At 43.0% G+C, this 12,168-nt stretch overlaps 1 protein-coding gene across 1 annotated transcript in view; it reads right to left on the bottom strand.

Moving 5' to 3' along the window:
* The window catches only part of STK26 (serine/threonine kinase 26), a 30,344-nt gene extending 18,464 nt beyond the window's left edge, over positions 1 to 11,880 (bottom strand). Inside the window, exons 1-2 of the mRNA XM_027465043.3 lie at positions 11,195 to 11,880; positions 10,924 to 11,045 (exon numbers count right to left, since the gene is read on the bottom strand). Of these exons, the coding sequence (XP_027320844.1) occupies positions 10,924 to 10,965 (42 nt within the window). The 5' untranslated portion in view covers positions 10,966 to 11,045; positions 11,195 to 11,880. The remainder of the gene's footprint in view (positions 1 to 10,923; positions 11,046 to 11,194) is intronic.
* Positions 11,881 to 12,168: the final 288 nt, after the last annotated feature.

Genomic DNA, 12,168 nt, shown 5'->3' with positions numbered 1-12,168 from the left:
CAGGTACTGAAGGCAAACTTTAAGGAAAAGAGTCATCTTAAAGAGTTATCTTAAAGAAAGCTTCCAGAAAAGAAGATTACGTTATGGCAAAACATTAAAAGCAAACCAAAGCAAACAAAAAACATCCCTGTAATTGATTTGCTGGGCAGCCCCGCAGCCGTGTTAGCATTAAAATGCCAGATCAAGAACATGTGCCAACTTCGGTGCTGAAGCCCGCATGTACTGCACTAGGATTTCTCTGAATTCCCCAAATCTGAATTACTGCTGACAATAAAATTAAGCTAGGGTTAATAATTACTGTTATCTGTAAAATCTCCAAAATACCACTTACTGTCTTAAGAATTCATACCTGAAATACAATGAATAAAAGACACTTGAAAGTCAGTAAAAAGAAAACCAGATTAAAAATTAAGTCACTTAATCTAGTCTCAGCGTTTATCAGGCTCTTACAAAACACTGGATCAGGGTCAAGCACATTGAAATCATAGGCTATCAGTCCACTCATAGATATTTATCTATTTTCAGAGAATAAGTTACCTCTACATTTTTATTCTATTCAAATTCCAAATAAAATTGAAATTAAGAGGGGAATAGGAATGGTGAAACTAACAGGGCACAGGACAATTTTAAAATAATGTTTTACTCAGATATGGTACAAGTATCTTGATTGAATTTCTTTCCATACATTATCAGATACGAAATTAACTATACGCTACGCATATTCTAACATATCTCTCTATATATTCATGTATATAAGTTTCTGTATTTTATCTGCATATGGAATATTCTACTTCTTTACAATAAAGCCACCACTGGTAGAGAGAGTTTTTTTTAATTCCTAGAGTTTCTCCCCACTCCACCCCTTCCATTTTCCTTTAAAATCCTATTACAATTAAAGTTACTCATACACACAGTGCCATATGCTTGTATATGTATCTATTTATATATTATTAAAATACCTTGAAGTCAGTAAAAGCACAGGTGCAAATCCATTATCACTTACAAAGAGTCAGAAAAAAATTAACCTGCAGATATTCAATAAAAGGGCGGAACCTGTAGACATGTTTTTTCCTCCACCTTGTACATACTCTGGCTTCTCACTGACTTTTGCATGGACCTGAACTCTGATGTTCAGTCCTTTCTAAGACTCAATCATCAAGGTAATAGATACTTTATTACATTTACCATAACAACTGATAACTGCTGAAGGAAAAAGTGTTTTTGACAACAAAATAATTTCATTTGTATGAAGTATCAAACCTTTGCACTAAACTTTCTGTACCACAGGTAATAAAAACTGGATCTGAGCTCTACTCCCCTTAAATGGAACCTGACCTGTTACACCCTTTACGAAGCATCTCCCTTATCTGCCAAGGCCAAGACTCACTGCCATTTTTAGTAAAAACCTGAGAACGTTATTATAAAACAATATTCTTTAAAAAGCAAGGAAAGAAAAACCCATATGGCTTTGTTTTCATCACGTTAGCTATAAGGCCAGCTGCTTAAGAATTCTGATGACCATCAAATTTTAAAATTTGCTTTCATTCTTGCCCATTCTCAGATTTTTAAGGAAGGAATCACCTTCATCCTCCAACCATCTCTGACCCAAGGCAGATGCATGCTGTCAATTGCACACTGCACTGAAAATGGAAACAAACAAACTCACTTCCTCTATTCTTAGCTATTCTTCCACTTTGGTAACACAGCACAAGAAGCTTATAAGGAATAGGATAAATAAGCCAAAAGCAAGAATTACAACACGGTTTTCCAAAGATTAGCTCTTTGACATTAAAAATTACACCAATTGTTTATGCTGAGTATGCTGCATAATGGAAAAACACAAAAAGAAAGTCCTCATGCCAGTGAGCTTCTCTCTGACTGAAAATCCTGACAGATACATTTTAACTATCCAGTATTGTAAAATATTTAAATAAAAAACCCTCAGACCTCCGCATACAGCTTCATATCCTTCAGTTTGCTTTCATTGGTGAGCACGGCCTAGTAAGTCAGAGGAATGCAAAGGGGAGGAAAGCCACAGATTACGTGACTAGATCCTTACTGTGATTTGGAAAAGAAAAAAACCTCAAGTGACAGCACTCTGTAGCTAAGATGGATGGGTGTGCTGTGATGGAGACAGAAGTCAGTCAGAATTCAACAGATTCCTGTACACCAAAATGTTCAAATTCCATTCTGCATTTATTATGGAGTTCAACAAGCTGACCTTTCAAAACAAATTTAATCTTCTTTGTTGAGCAGCGCAGGCCAAATGACTGTTGAATGGGTAATTAACCCACCTCAATGAGCTGCCTGCACATCTGAATTACAAGTCAGCAGACTACTACAGTTCCACATTGCTGAAGAATATTTGTGTTCTCCTAATGTTACAAACTGCTTTGAAAAACCTAATATGCTGAGAGATTACAAAAGCCATGTCTAACAGGAACACGGAAAAATAGCCATTTATGGGCTGCAGTCTGCTTTTAGCACTCTGCCTTTCCTTTCAGCTAGCAGCCTGCTTATCAGTACATAAACAATTTTTTTCAATTTTTGCCACACCCATTTAAAGGAACAACTATGTCAGCACTCTACCAGCAGTAAATTATATCGTTTTGGCATTTGGGCTATTTTTCCAATATTTAGAGGTTTAGTACCTGCAACAAGATGGCACCTGATACACAAATTTCAAAGGCCTCTTACTGCTCTATCTTAGAAGCCATTTTAGGACTCCTGTGCAAGTTGGAACCTGATAACACTGATTTCCCTCCTGTAAATAAGGCTAAACTCATACAATAATCCAGATAGAACAAGAAGAACGAATTCCACCTTTTAAACATGCTAGTTCCTAAAAAAGCAGCAACAATACCAAGTTTAATGCACACACAAGTATCCTTGTTAAATCTCTCTCTCTCTAGTGAAGCTGTCACTACTTACTTTTGGGCTAAACAACATTAAAATATGGCAGAAAAACATTGTCTGAAAAAAAATTAGATGGTTCCAAAACATGATATGGGGGAAACAGCAGGCCACAACTTTATTTACCACTGATAGCTCTCTAGGAATAACCACTGCCTGCAATAAGCCAAAATGGGAACCCACAGTTCAAGGATATCATATTATTCCTTTAGTTTTGGAGGGGACCGTTTTGAGAAAGGACAAATAATACACCAGTCTACTGGATTCCTACATTCCTGTCCTCTCTGCAAGGCTCCATGACCACTGGCCCAAAAGCTGTGGTCTGCTCTTGGACACTGGCCCTTGATAGTATCAATCACACTGGACCTGAAGCTACCAGACACAGAATCATGGAATATCCCAAACTGGAAGGGACCCACAAGGATCATCGAGTCCAAGTCCTGGCACCACACAGGTGCCCATTTACCACAACCCTTTGAGCCCTGCCCATCAGCCAACTGCTCACCCACCGTAGGATGTTTTTGTTTAGCTGTATGCTGGACATTTTGTGCAGTCGAATCCTATGGCAAACTGTGTCAAAAGCTTCACTGAAATCCAAAAAGGAAGGGAGGAAGAGAAACACCCTCTCCCCACCCCACCCCCCCCCCAAAAAAAAAAAAGGAGATTCTTCTTGCCAACTAGGCTGGAATAAAGCTGAGCAGGAAGGTAAAAATGTTCTTGTTGTGACTGGTTGCCAGATAACACCTTCCTAGGTGAGAGATCATTGCCAATGATCTCCCTGCCAGTCCGCCCCACCACACCCAGCCTCTGCTGGGGGCAGGTCCAGCCAGTAGAAGTCTCTGCCGACAAGGGCAACGCACTTACATCCATCATCTTGTCCTCCTCTCCTCCCAGTTTCTCTATATGCTTTTAAGTCAATTTACATCAGTGGAAATTCAACCTTTTTCACTCAGCACTTTATATTCAGGCACTTCACAATAATATTAGTCATTCTGAGGTATGCAGTATTTTTTTTTTTTATTTATATATTCTGTGTTCATCTCCCGGAGCTGAAGCCTGCACTGAAATAAAACTTCACATTTAGCAAGCATGTAGCCTCTGACAGCCCCCCAGTAAGCATTATTCCAGTATTCAGGACCTAACAGTATCCAGTTGAATGAAAAGCCTGCAGAAGATGAGAGAGGGAATACTAACATTGAACTGAATAGATGGTTCTTGACTTCTGGTCCATGAAAATGGGGAAGCCACCCTGGGCTCTCAGATTCCTATAGCTCAAGAGTGAAACCTGCAGATAACATTTCTCATTCAAGAGAGAACATAGAATTCACACAGATCTGAGCTACAACACGCCATGAAGCTTCTCCAGATACACTGCCTCAACCAAGACCATTCAAATCCAGACTTTAGTAAGACAAACTTTGCTTCATACTTCTACCACTCAAGTATGAATAAAGCTTTAAAGAACTGCAATCAAGAAAGATCTAAGCTGAAACTCCTTCCTGAGTTATGGACCTAATCACATGCACAGTATATAGCATCTCTCTGCAAAACCACATGCACAACATATGATGAAGAACAAGACCAGCAAGCTACTGTTACCTTGTCAGACCCTTTATTAATAGCTTAGCTTCTCTGATGCAGGTTCTTTCACCCTATTTATTTAGATAGCAATCCCTCCGGGAGAATAGTTTTCAGTGACTATCACTAGATGGGCACCCTTCTCATGAGATTTAAGTCTTCTTCAGAACTGAGTGTGCTCAGTGATCCTCACCTAATCAGCAGAGCAGACCTATTCCAAAAGAGCTGCTGAAAGTTTAAAGAACAAATGAAAGTTCTCTAAATAGAGTTTAAAAACATCAAGAAACCTGGTGAGACAGTATTAGGAAGGAATTTGATTTTCAGCAATTTTAAGTTAGAAAGAAATAGTAGGACTTGCAACTGTAGCTCCTGACATGATAAGATACCTCGTCAACTGTTTATTTCTGCAAAGAGAGCATACATGTAGCCACTAATTACAGCGTGCAATAAAATTATTTGTTTCACAACCAATCTTGTACTGTTTAACCCCCAGCCCCATCCTCCCCCAAAACCCACCCCTAAACTCTGAGGGCCTGGCAATTATTGAACTCAGTTCCTAAGGCTGGAAAAAAAGAAAAACAAATGATAACCTCTTATCACTTTTCACAGTTGGTGACCCTTTCTTAAATCTGAAGTTAATCACCAAAGAGTAAATGAGTGATGCAACCACTAACAGGTTTAAAATTCATCCTTTCACTTTTGGAGAAGATTGAAAACCATATTTTCAGGGCACTGAAATCAATGAAAACTGAGCATAATATGCTTGCCCATCTTTACTAAGATGTTTCACAGGTCTCACATTACAAACACTACTGCAGTGGCACAAGTAGCCACATACTCTCGATGCCATGAAGTAACCATGCATCTTCACAGAGAGGGTGGTCAGGCATTCCCTGGAGAAATGGGCATGGCCCCGAGCCTGCCAAAGTTCAAGGAGCATTTGGACAACACTCTCAGACACTGGGTTTGGTTTTGCAGTGGTCCCGTGTAGAGCCAGAAGTTGGAATTCGATCTTTATTGGTCCCTTCCAACTTGGGACATTTTATGATATAAAGAAAGAATCCTCCCCTCAAAATAAACATCTAAACGAGACTTATTTTTTTTAAACAAAATGCAATACAGCACTGAGCTACTAATATATTTTCTCCTTCTTGAGAAAAGGAAGAAAAAACAATCTTTCATCAGGACTTGTAAAACTGTAACAGTAAGATGTTGGAGTTTAAAAAAACAGCCCATGTGACTTTTTCCAATGTTAAATTCAATAGAATAACCACTATAGAATAAAATAATAATTATATATATATTTTTAAGTTAAATTATCCTCTGCTCAAAACTGATAGCATCAGATGGTGCAGAAGAGCAAAGCAATTAAGGTGAGAAGAGTTGAGTTTGTTTTATGCATTCTCTGCAGCTTCAGCAGATTTGCTGAATTCCAGGTCAGTGCACTTAACAAGTGTATAAAACTGTAAAATCTGCACAAAAAAAAAAAAAAAAAAAAAGGAAAAGACTGCTGTGGATTTTTTTCTCCTGACTGATAAAAGCATCTGCTGAATTCCAGCTGGTTATACCTAATATAACTTCCATGCAGCAAACACTTTCCAAAGCTCACCCTATCCTCCTTTGGTAACACTACAACAGTACAAGTATGACTGAGCCCTGCTTTTCTTTGTCGTCAGAATAACTTATCACAGTGCACGAGACAGAAGGACCAAGCCCAGCTAATGAAGCCTGACTGGAGTTAGCAGACTGTTACATTCAGTGCAGCTTGTACACCAAGTACAACCAGGAAAAGAACAACTGCAGTGCTGAATTCCACAAATACTTTTATGTGAATCTACTACAAGTAGCAAAGAGGCACGCTCTCCACAAGTCATAAATACTATCTTCCTGCAGTCTGACTGCACTGTGGGTCAAAGCACAAATCAAGGAACTGAAATAGGACCAAGGTATTTATCAGAGTCCATTCTAGATCAATCACAAGGAATGCCAGTTTTCTAGGCACTGTGTTAAGTTTTCTGGTGACCTGCACGCACTAGACTTCCCACTTCTCTCTAGGTAAGTCACATTTCTAAGTGAAAATAAAGCCTTTTCAAACTCACTGTGGAATTATCTGGAGGCCAACTCAGATCTGTGGACAGCAATATATTAACAGATCCTTGAATGGACCCTTTTTCAAAGGTTTAAGTTCCTCTAATGCATACCCCTCTAAACATGTAAGTACCCGACTGTAACAAATTGCTTGCTTTAAGCATAAGTCTCACCCTTATAACCATAATAAATAAGGTTTGCTAGCAATCTGACACACCTCCAGTGCTCACCTTTAGGCACTGTGCATAAAGAGCCTGTTTCTACAAATGCACCAATTTAAGAAAAAACGTGTTTTTTTTTCTCCTCTCTCAGTCTATGAAGTCTATCACTTCCAAATCTGAACACTACTACTCCTGTTATCTTTCTATATCCATCCAACAACTGGATGTTAACTGATCTGCCTCTGAGCATCCCGTAGGGATAGAATCTCCAGCTGCCAAGCTCAGGCTGTTGAGAGAGCAGCACCTTACAGACAGTCTGTTCACTGGCAGCACAGAGAGCAAAGCTCACCTGTACATCTGAGTTTGCATTTAATCAAGCAATCCTTCAACTATGAATCAGAGTACACTGGCTGACAGGTCACATGTTTCTAGCTGCTCTGCTTTTAGAGGAAGGTAGGTTCCTTATTGCAAGATCATCTGGATGCCAAGGAAAGCAGATCAGGTCTAAATAACCTTGCTGGCTACCCTGAAGGCTACTGCCATGCAGCATCAGGAGATAAAGCCATTAGAAAAAAAAAGGAAAAAGAAGTGTTTAGAAGAATAGCACAGCATAGATACAGAGATAACAAAGCCCCAGTGCAAGTTCCAGAGACATGCATATTGACAGGAAGAAGAGAGCAAAGAATCAACAATTCCATGAGTTAATGAATGAGTATTTCAGACTTATTTTGCAAACAAGTTAGAATAGGAAACATTTATACATTAAAAAAAAAACAAAAAAACTGTAACAACAAGAATGTATTACTTGAGTGAAGTTCCATCGTTGAAGTCTACAAACGCGTTTGGAAATTCAGGATGCTAATAGCAAATTTTCCTCACTCTCCACCTTAGAAAGATTAACTCTCACTTATTTGTAAGCTTACAAGAGAGGCTGGAAGTTTTCAAGTAATGTATAAGATGCTGTCAATAACATAAGTTCATCAGAAGATGCATCAATCTGAAGTGACTGACTTTAAACTTTCTGATCACTTGAAACAAACATAATCCTTTGAACTATGCATCTTGCCAGCTGGAAAGGAGAAATACTGAAGTGTATGGGTACCAATAAGGGGTCCAACACCCTCACTCCAGCAACACCGTCATTTTCAGTATAATACCCAGGTTGGTAGAAATCCACAGGTAGGCTCAGCTCTAGTATCTCGTCTGTCTTACATTCCACATCCAAAAATGCTCTGTATCAGTTCTATTGGATTCCTCCAAGATACTGCCAGTCAACAAGATGCTCACTTCGCTATGAGATTTCAAAGTATTTCAGCCTAAAAAATGTTTTGAGTATTTTATCTCTTTCTAATGAGGAACCAACTTACAACGGCATCACTGAATAAAAACTCCAACTTGACTTTCATAACAAAGCGTACCTCATGTAATCAGGGCACATTAGTAGTGCTCACATAGATCCATCAACCTTCTATTTTTCCTTTTAATCTTGCATTCTGTATAAAATGCCATAACCTGGAGTATCACACTCAACTTCAAAGCACTCATTTTGTACATTCACTAAGTACTTCGACTATATTAAACAGTCTTAGAAGTTTGGTATGATGTTAACTTAACCCAGCTATAAGTGGTCCAAATGGAGCCTTTCCAAAAAAAACTGAGGGGGGGAGGAAAACATCTTTAGGAAGTTGTTTGCACAGGCATGAATTGTTAGGTATAATATTTGGTTTTGTTAGGGACACAAGACAGGATAAACGGAATGCCACCACTATATAAACAAATGATTCTGCAACTACTCATAAGGGCAACAGATAATACTACCTCTGGGTCTTCCACTGTTGTCATGGCACTCCAAGTCAGACTCCACCGAATAACCCTATGTGACCTTCAGTAATTTCCTATGTTTGGATTTATTTTTATTTTTTAAAGGGAGTCTGACACTTTATTAGATGAAAGATCTTAAAACAGTCAAAAGAGTTTCTGTAAAACTCCAAAAAGAAGAGTCTGACAGTTTATCACCAGTCTGAGTTTTGTTTTGTTTTTTAAATAATGAAACAGGATGTAAATCATAGGATTACCATAAAATCTAAGGGTTCACAACTGTAACACATTCTCTGGCAAATTCAGTTTCCATCTGTTATATTCAATAAATTATTTCCCTCAACACAGACTACAAAATAAGGGGTTTGACATCACATGCACTTTCACACAGTGCTAGTTTTAAGGCAACTATTAGATCTTCTTCCATCACAGATGAACCTGTTTATTCCTTCTTCAGTCACCACGCATTTATTTTAATGTTGAGCAGAAGCAGGGATGCTTTTATAATCCCTCAGATGATCCTGACCAAATAGTTCAAATAAGTTAAAAAGGAAAAAAAAAGAAGTCCTTGTACTCCAGACTACCACCTTCTTCCTGAGCTTTTTTTTTTCCCTTCAATAAACTCTTCTTAAAGAACAGCACACAGAGCACCAAAGCCTATCCCTTTTTTACATTAAGACTATCAGAATATGTGTAATAGTTTTCACTTTAAAAAGTCACCTTGATAAAGATTTCTTAGTTCTATGCAGCTGTATATACCTAACTATTAAAAAAAGGTTTTGCTTTAAACCTACAGATACAGGTTAAGAAACTTGGGTTAAGCTAAAAACACTCGTGGAACTAAGTACAGTATTACATAAAGTTTATTTGTTTAACAATGGAAGACAGGACCTTAAATAATTTCAAGGTCCTTTTGTGATGACAGAGCAGCTATGGGAAATTGGACAGCAATACATTAAGCAAATATGAAAATAAAGAATTGACAAACTTGGATTTTGAAATACAAGTCTCCCAAATATGAAAACACTAACAATAGCAGAGGATATAAATAAAGAAGCTCAGGCTAAAGCTCATAAATCTTTATCACAAAGTTTCTTTAGCTTTCCATTGTTGAGGATGTACCAACCCAACAGTAACCTTGACATATCAATAGAACAGGGAGGCTGAACGCAGTTTATGTCCTTTTATATAAACAAAAAGTCAGTGGATGACCAAAGTTTAACTGATTTTAAAAGGCCTGCAAGCTATTTGAAATAAAAAAAAAAAAATAAAGCAAACCTTAGTATTGTAACCGACATAAATTAATACATAAATACTCTTTATACCTCAATTCTACACTTTCTAAAAACACAAAAGAGACTTGACCAAAAGAAGTTTTAAATATCTGATCTGAAACCTCCTAAATTATTAACTGTACATCTCACATATATAGAGATGTATCAGAAAGGCTTCTGTGTTACTGGAACAACAGATTAAAAAAAAAAAAAACTTGGCTATTATACAGGCACGACTATCCTAACAAGTTGAGAGAAAGCTGAAAACGCTGACAGGGCTGCCAGCCTTTGACAACCAAAAGCTAATGCTGAAATGAGCTTAGCTTCTCTTTGCTTGATAAGGATCTCTGACCAGATCATCCAGTAGAGTAAGAATGAAGGGTCAGAGGTATTCCTACCTTCCTAGGAAAAAAAAATCAGTTACATGCCAGCTCATTTGTTTTTTAAGCAAGTGCCACAAACGTGTAAACGACACAAAGTCTCATTCCCAGCCACAGAGAGAGGTGCAAGCTCCTGACAGACGATGGCTCCCGACAGCAAGGTGGCTGCTGCACTGCACGAACCCCGGCCCTCACTTTTCCACTGCGCGCAAGGTCCTCTGAGACCGCACTACAGGCCCAGCGCCAAGTGCACGTCGGTGGGGAAGTCCTGCAGGAGGGACGCCCGCCAGCGAGGCCGGTGTGCCACTTACCGCGCACCCACACACCCTGCGAGCAGCTTCGTTTCGTCCTTAAACACTTTTAAAAGCCCTTAAGTGCTCCTGGATGCCTGAACAAAGCGGGGAGGGGGAGAGAAACCCTTCCCCGCCAGGGGCCGGCTGCCGCAAGCACCCCCCCCCACCACCACCCGGCCTCCCGTTACCTCGCGGCACCCCCTCTCTGGGGCCGGGGCTGCGGCCCAGCCTTCCCCCCCCGCTCCTCCCCGGGCCGAGCGCGGCCTCCCCGCTCCGCTTCGCCCACCCGCGGTCCCCCCGCACCCGGCGCCCCAGCGGCGGCCTCCGCCCGGCGGGGCCGCGAGCGCCGCTTCCGGAGCCGGGGCCGAGCCCGGGGCCCGGCGCCTCCATTTTGGGGCCGGCTCGGCGCGGAGCTCACCTGCATGCCGGGCACTTGCACCGCCACGGGCGAGTGGGCCATGGCGGGCTGCGGCGGCCGGGCGCCGCCGGCTGCTCCCTTCTCTCGGCCTCCCTGCTCCTGGGCGGCGACGGCGGCGGGGCCTGGAAGGACAAAGCGGCGGGGAGCGGCTTCAGCGCGGGCCGTGCTCCCTCCTCTCCTCTCTCCTCTTTTCCTTTCCGTTCCTTTCCTTCCCTCCCCGCGCGGCCCGCCCTGCCCGGCGCCCCCGCCCGCCCGCCCGCTGCCGACTCACCTCGCGGACGTGGGGCTGGGGCCGAGCTGCGAGGCGGGCGGGCGGGACGCGGACCCTAGCGCCGCTCTCCTGCCATGCCTGCCGGGCTCCTCGCAGCGGCCCTGCCCATGCCCCGTTTCCCGCTGCCGGCGCGGGGGCGGCTGCTCGGAGCCCCCCCGGGGTGGCGGCTCTCGGGGCTGGGCTCAGAGCGCCATGTCGGGCTCCGGCAGCAGGAGGAGGAGGAGGAGGTGGCGGCTGCTGTGCGGCGGCGGCGGCTTCTTCCGTCTCAGCTCCGGCCTCGCGGGGCGGAGCCGCCGCCGCACAGGGCCCCGGCGTCAGCTGCCCCCGCCCCGGGCCGGGCGGGCAGGGAGTGGCGGCCGGGCTGCGGCGGGGCCCCTCAGCCCCGCTGTCACACCGACGAGGCCGCCCGCGACGTCCCGCCGCGATCTGGGCCCCCTCGGGCTCTGTCGCAGTGCCCTGGGCTCCTGGACACGCTGTCACACCGGGCTGGACCCCTCAGGCGCTGTCACGGTGCCCTGTCCCCCTCAAGCACGCTGTCACAGTGCCCTGTCCCCCTCAAGCACTCTGTCACACGGCCATGTCCCCTGCAGGCACGGTGTCGCTGGGCCCTGTCCTACCAAACAGCGTCTGTACCTCTGGGCAAACAGTCGCTGCACCCCGTACCCACAAACACAGCCACAGCACCCGTACCTCGGGCTGCCGTGCCCCAGAGACACGCTGGTGTTAAGTAACCCAGTGGACATTTTATGGGGTTTTGGCTTTTGTGACACACAGAGGTGGCATCTTCTTGTCTCGGGGGCACTCCTGGCAGCCAGCCTCTCTAAAGGTAGTGTGGACAAGCCCAATATGCTGTGGAGGTGCAGCGTACAGTTTGGGGTAGGTTTTGTGTCAGCAGAAGGATTTCCCACCAAGGCCAGCCCTCTGCCAGCCTGGCCCAAGCTGCTACAGGACCATCCCAATGACCACTTCTACCT

This window comes from Anas platyrhynchos, chromosome 10, assembly GCF_047663525.1.
Source record: "Anas platyrhynchos isolate ZD024472 breed Pekin duck chromosome 10, IASCAAS_PekinDuck_T2T, whole genome shotgun sequence".
NCBI lineage: Eukaryota > Metazoa > Chordata > Aves > Anseriformes > Anatidae > Anas > Anas platyrhynchos.
This window is presented reverse-complemented; position numbering and strand designations above follow the sequence as displayed.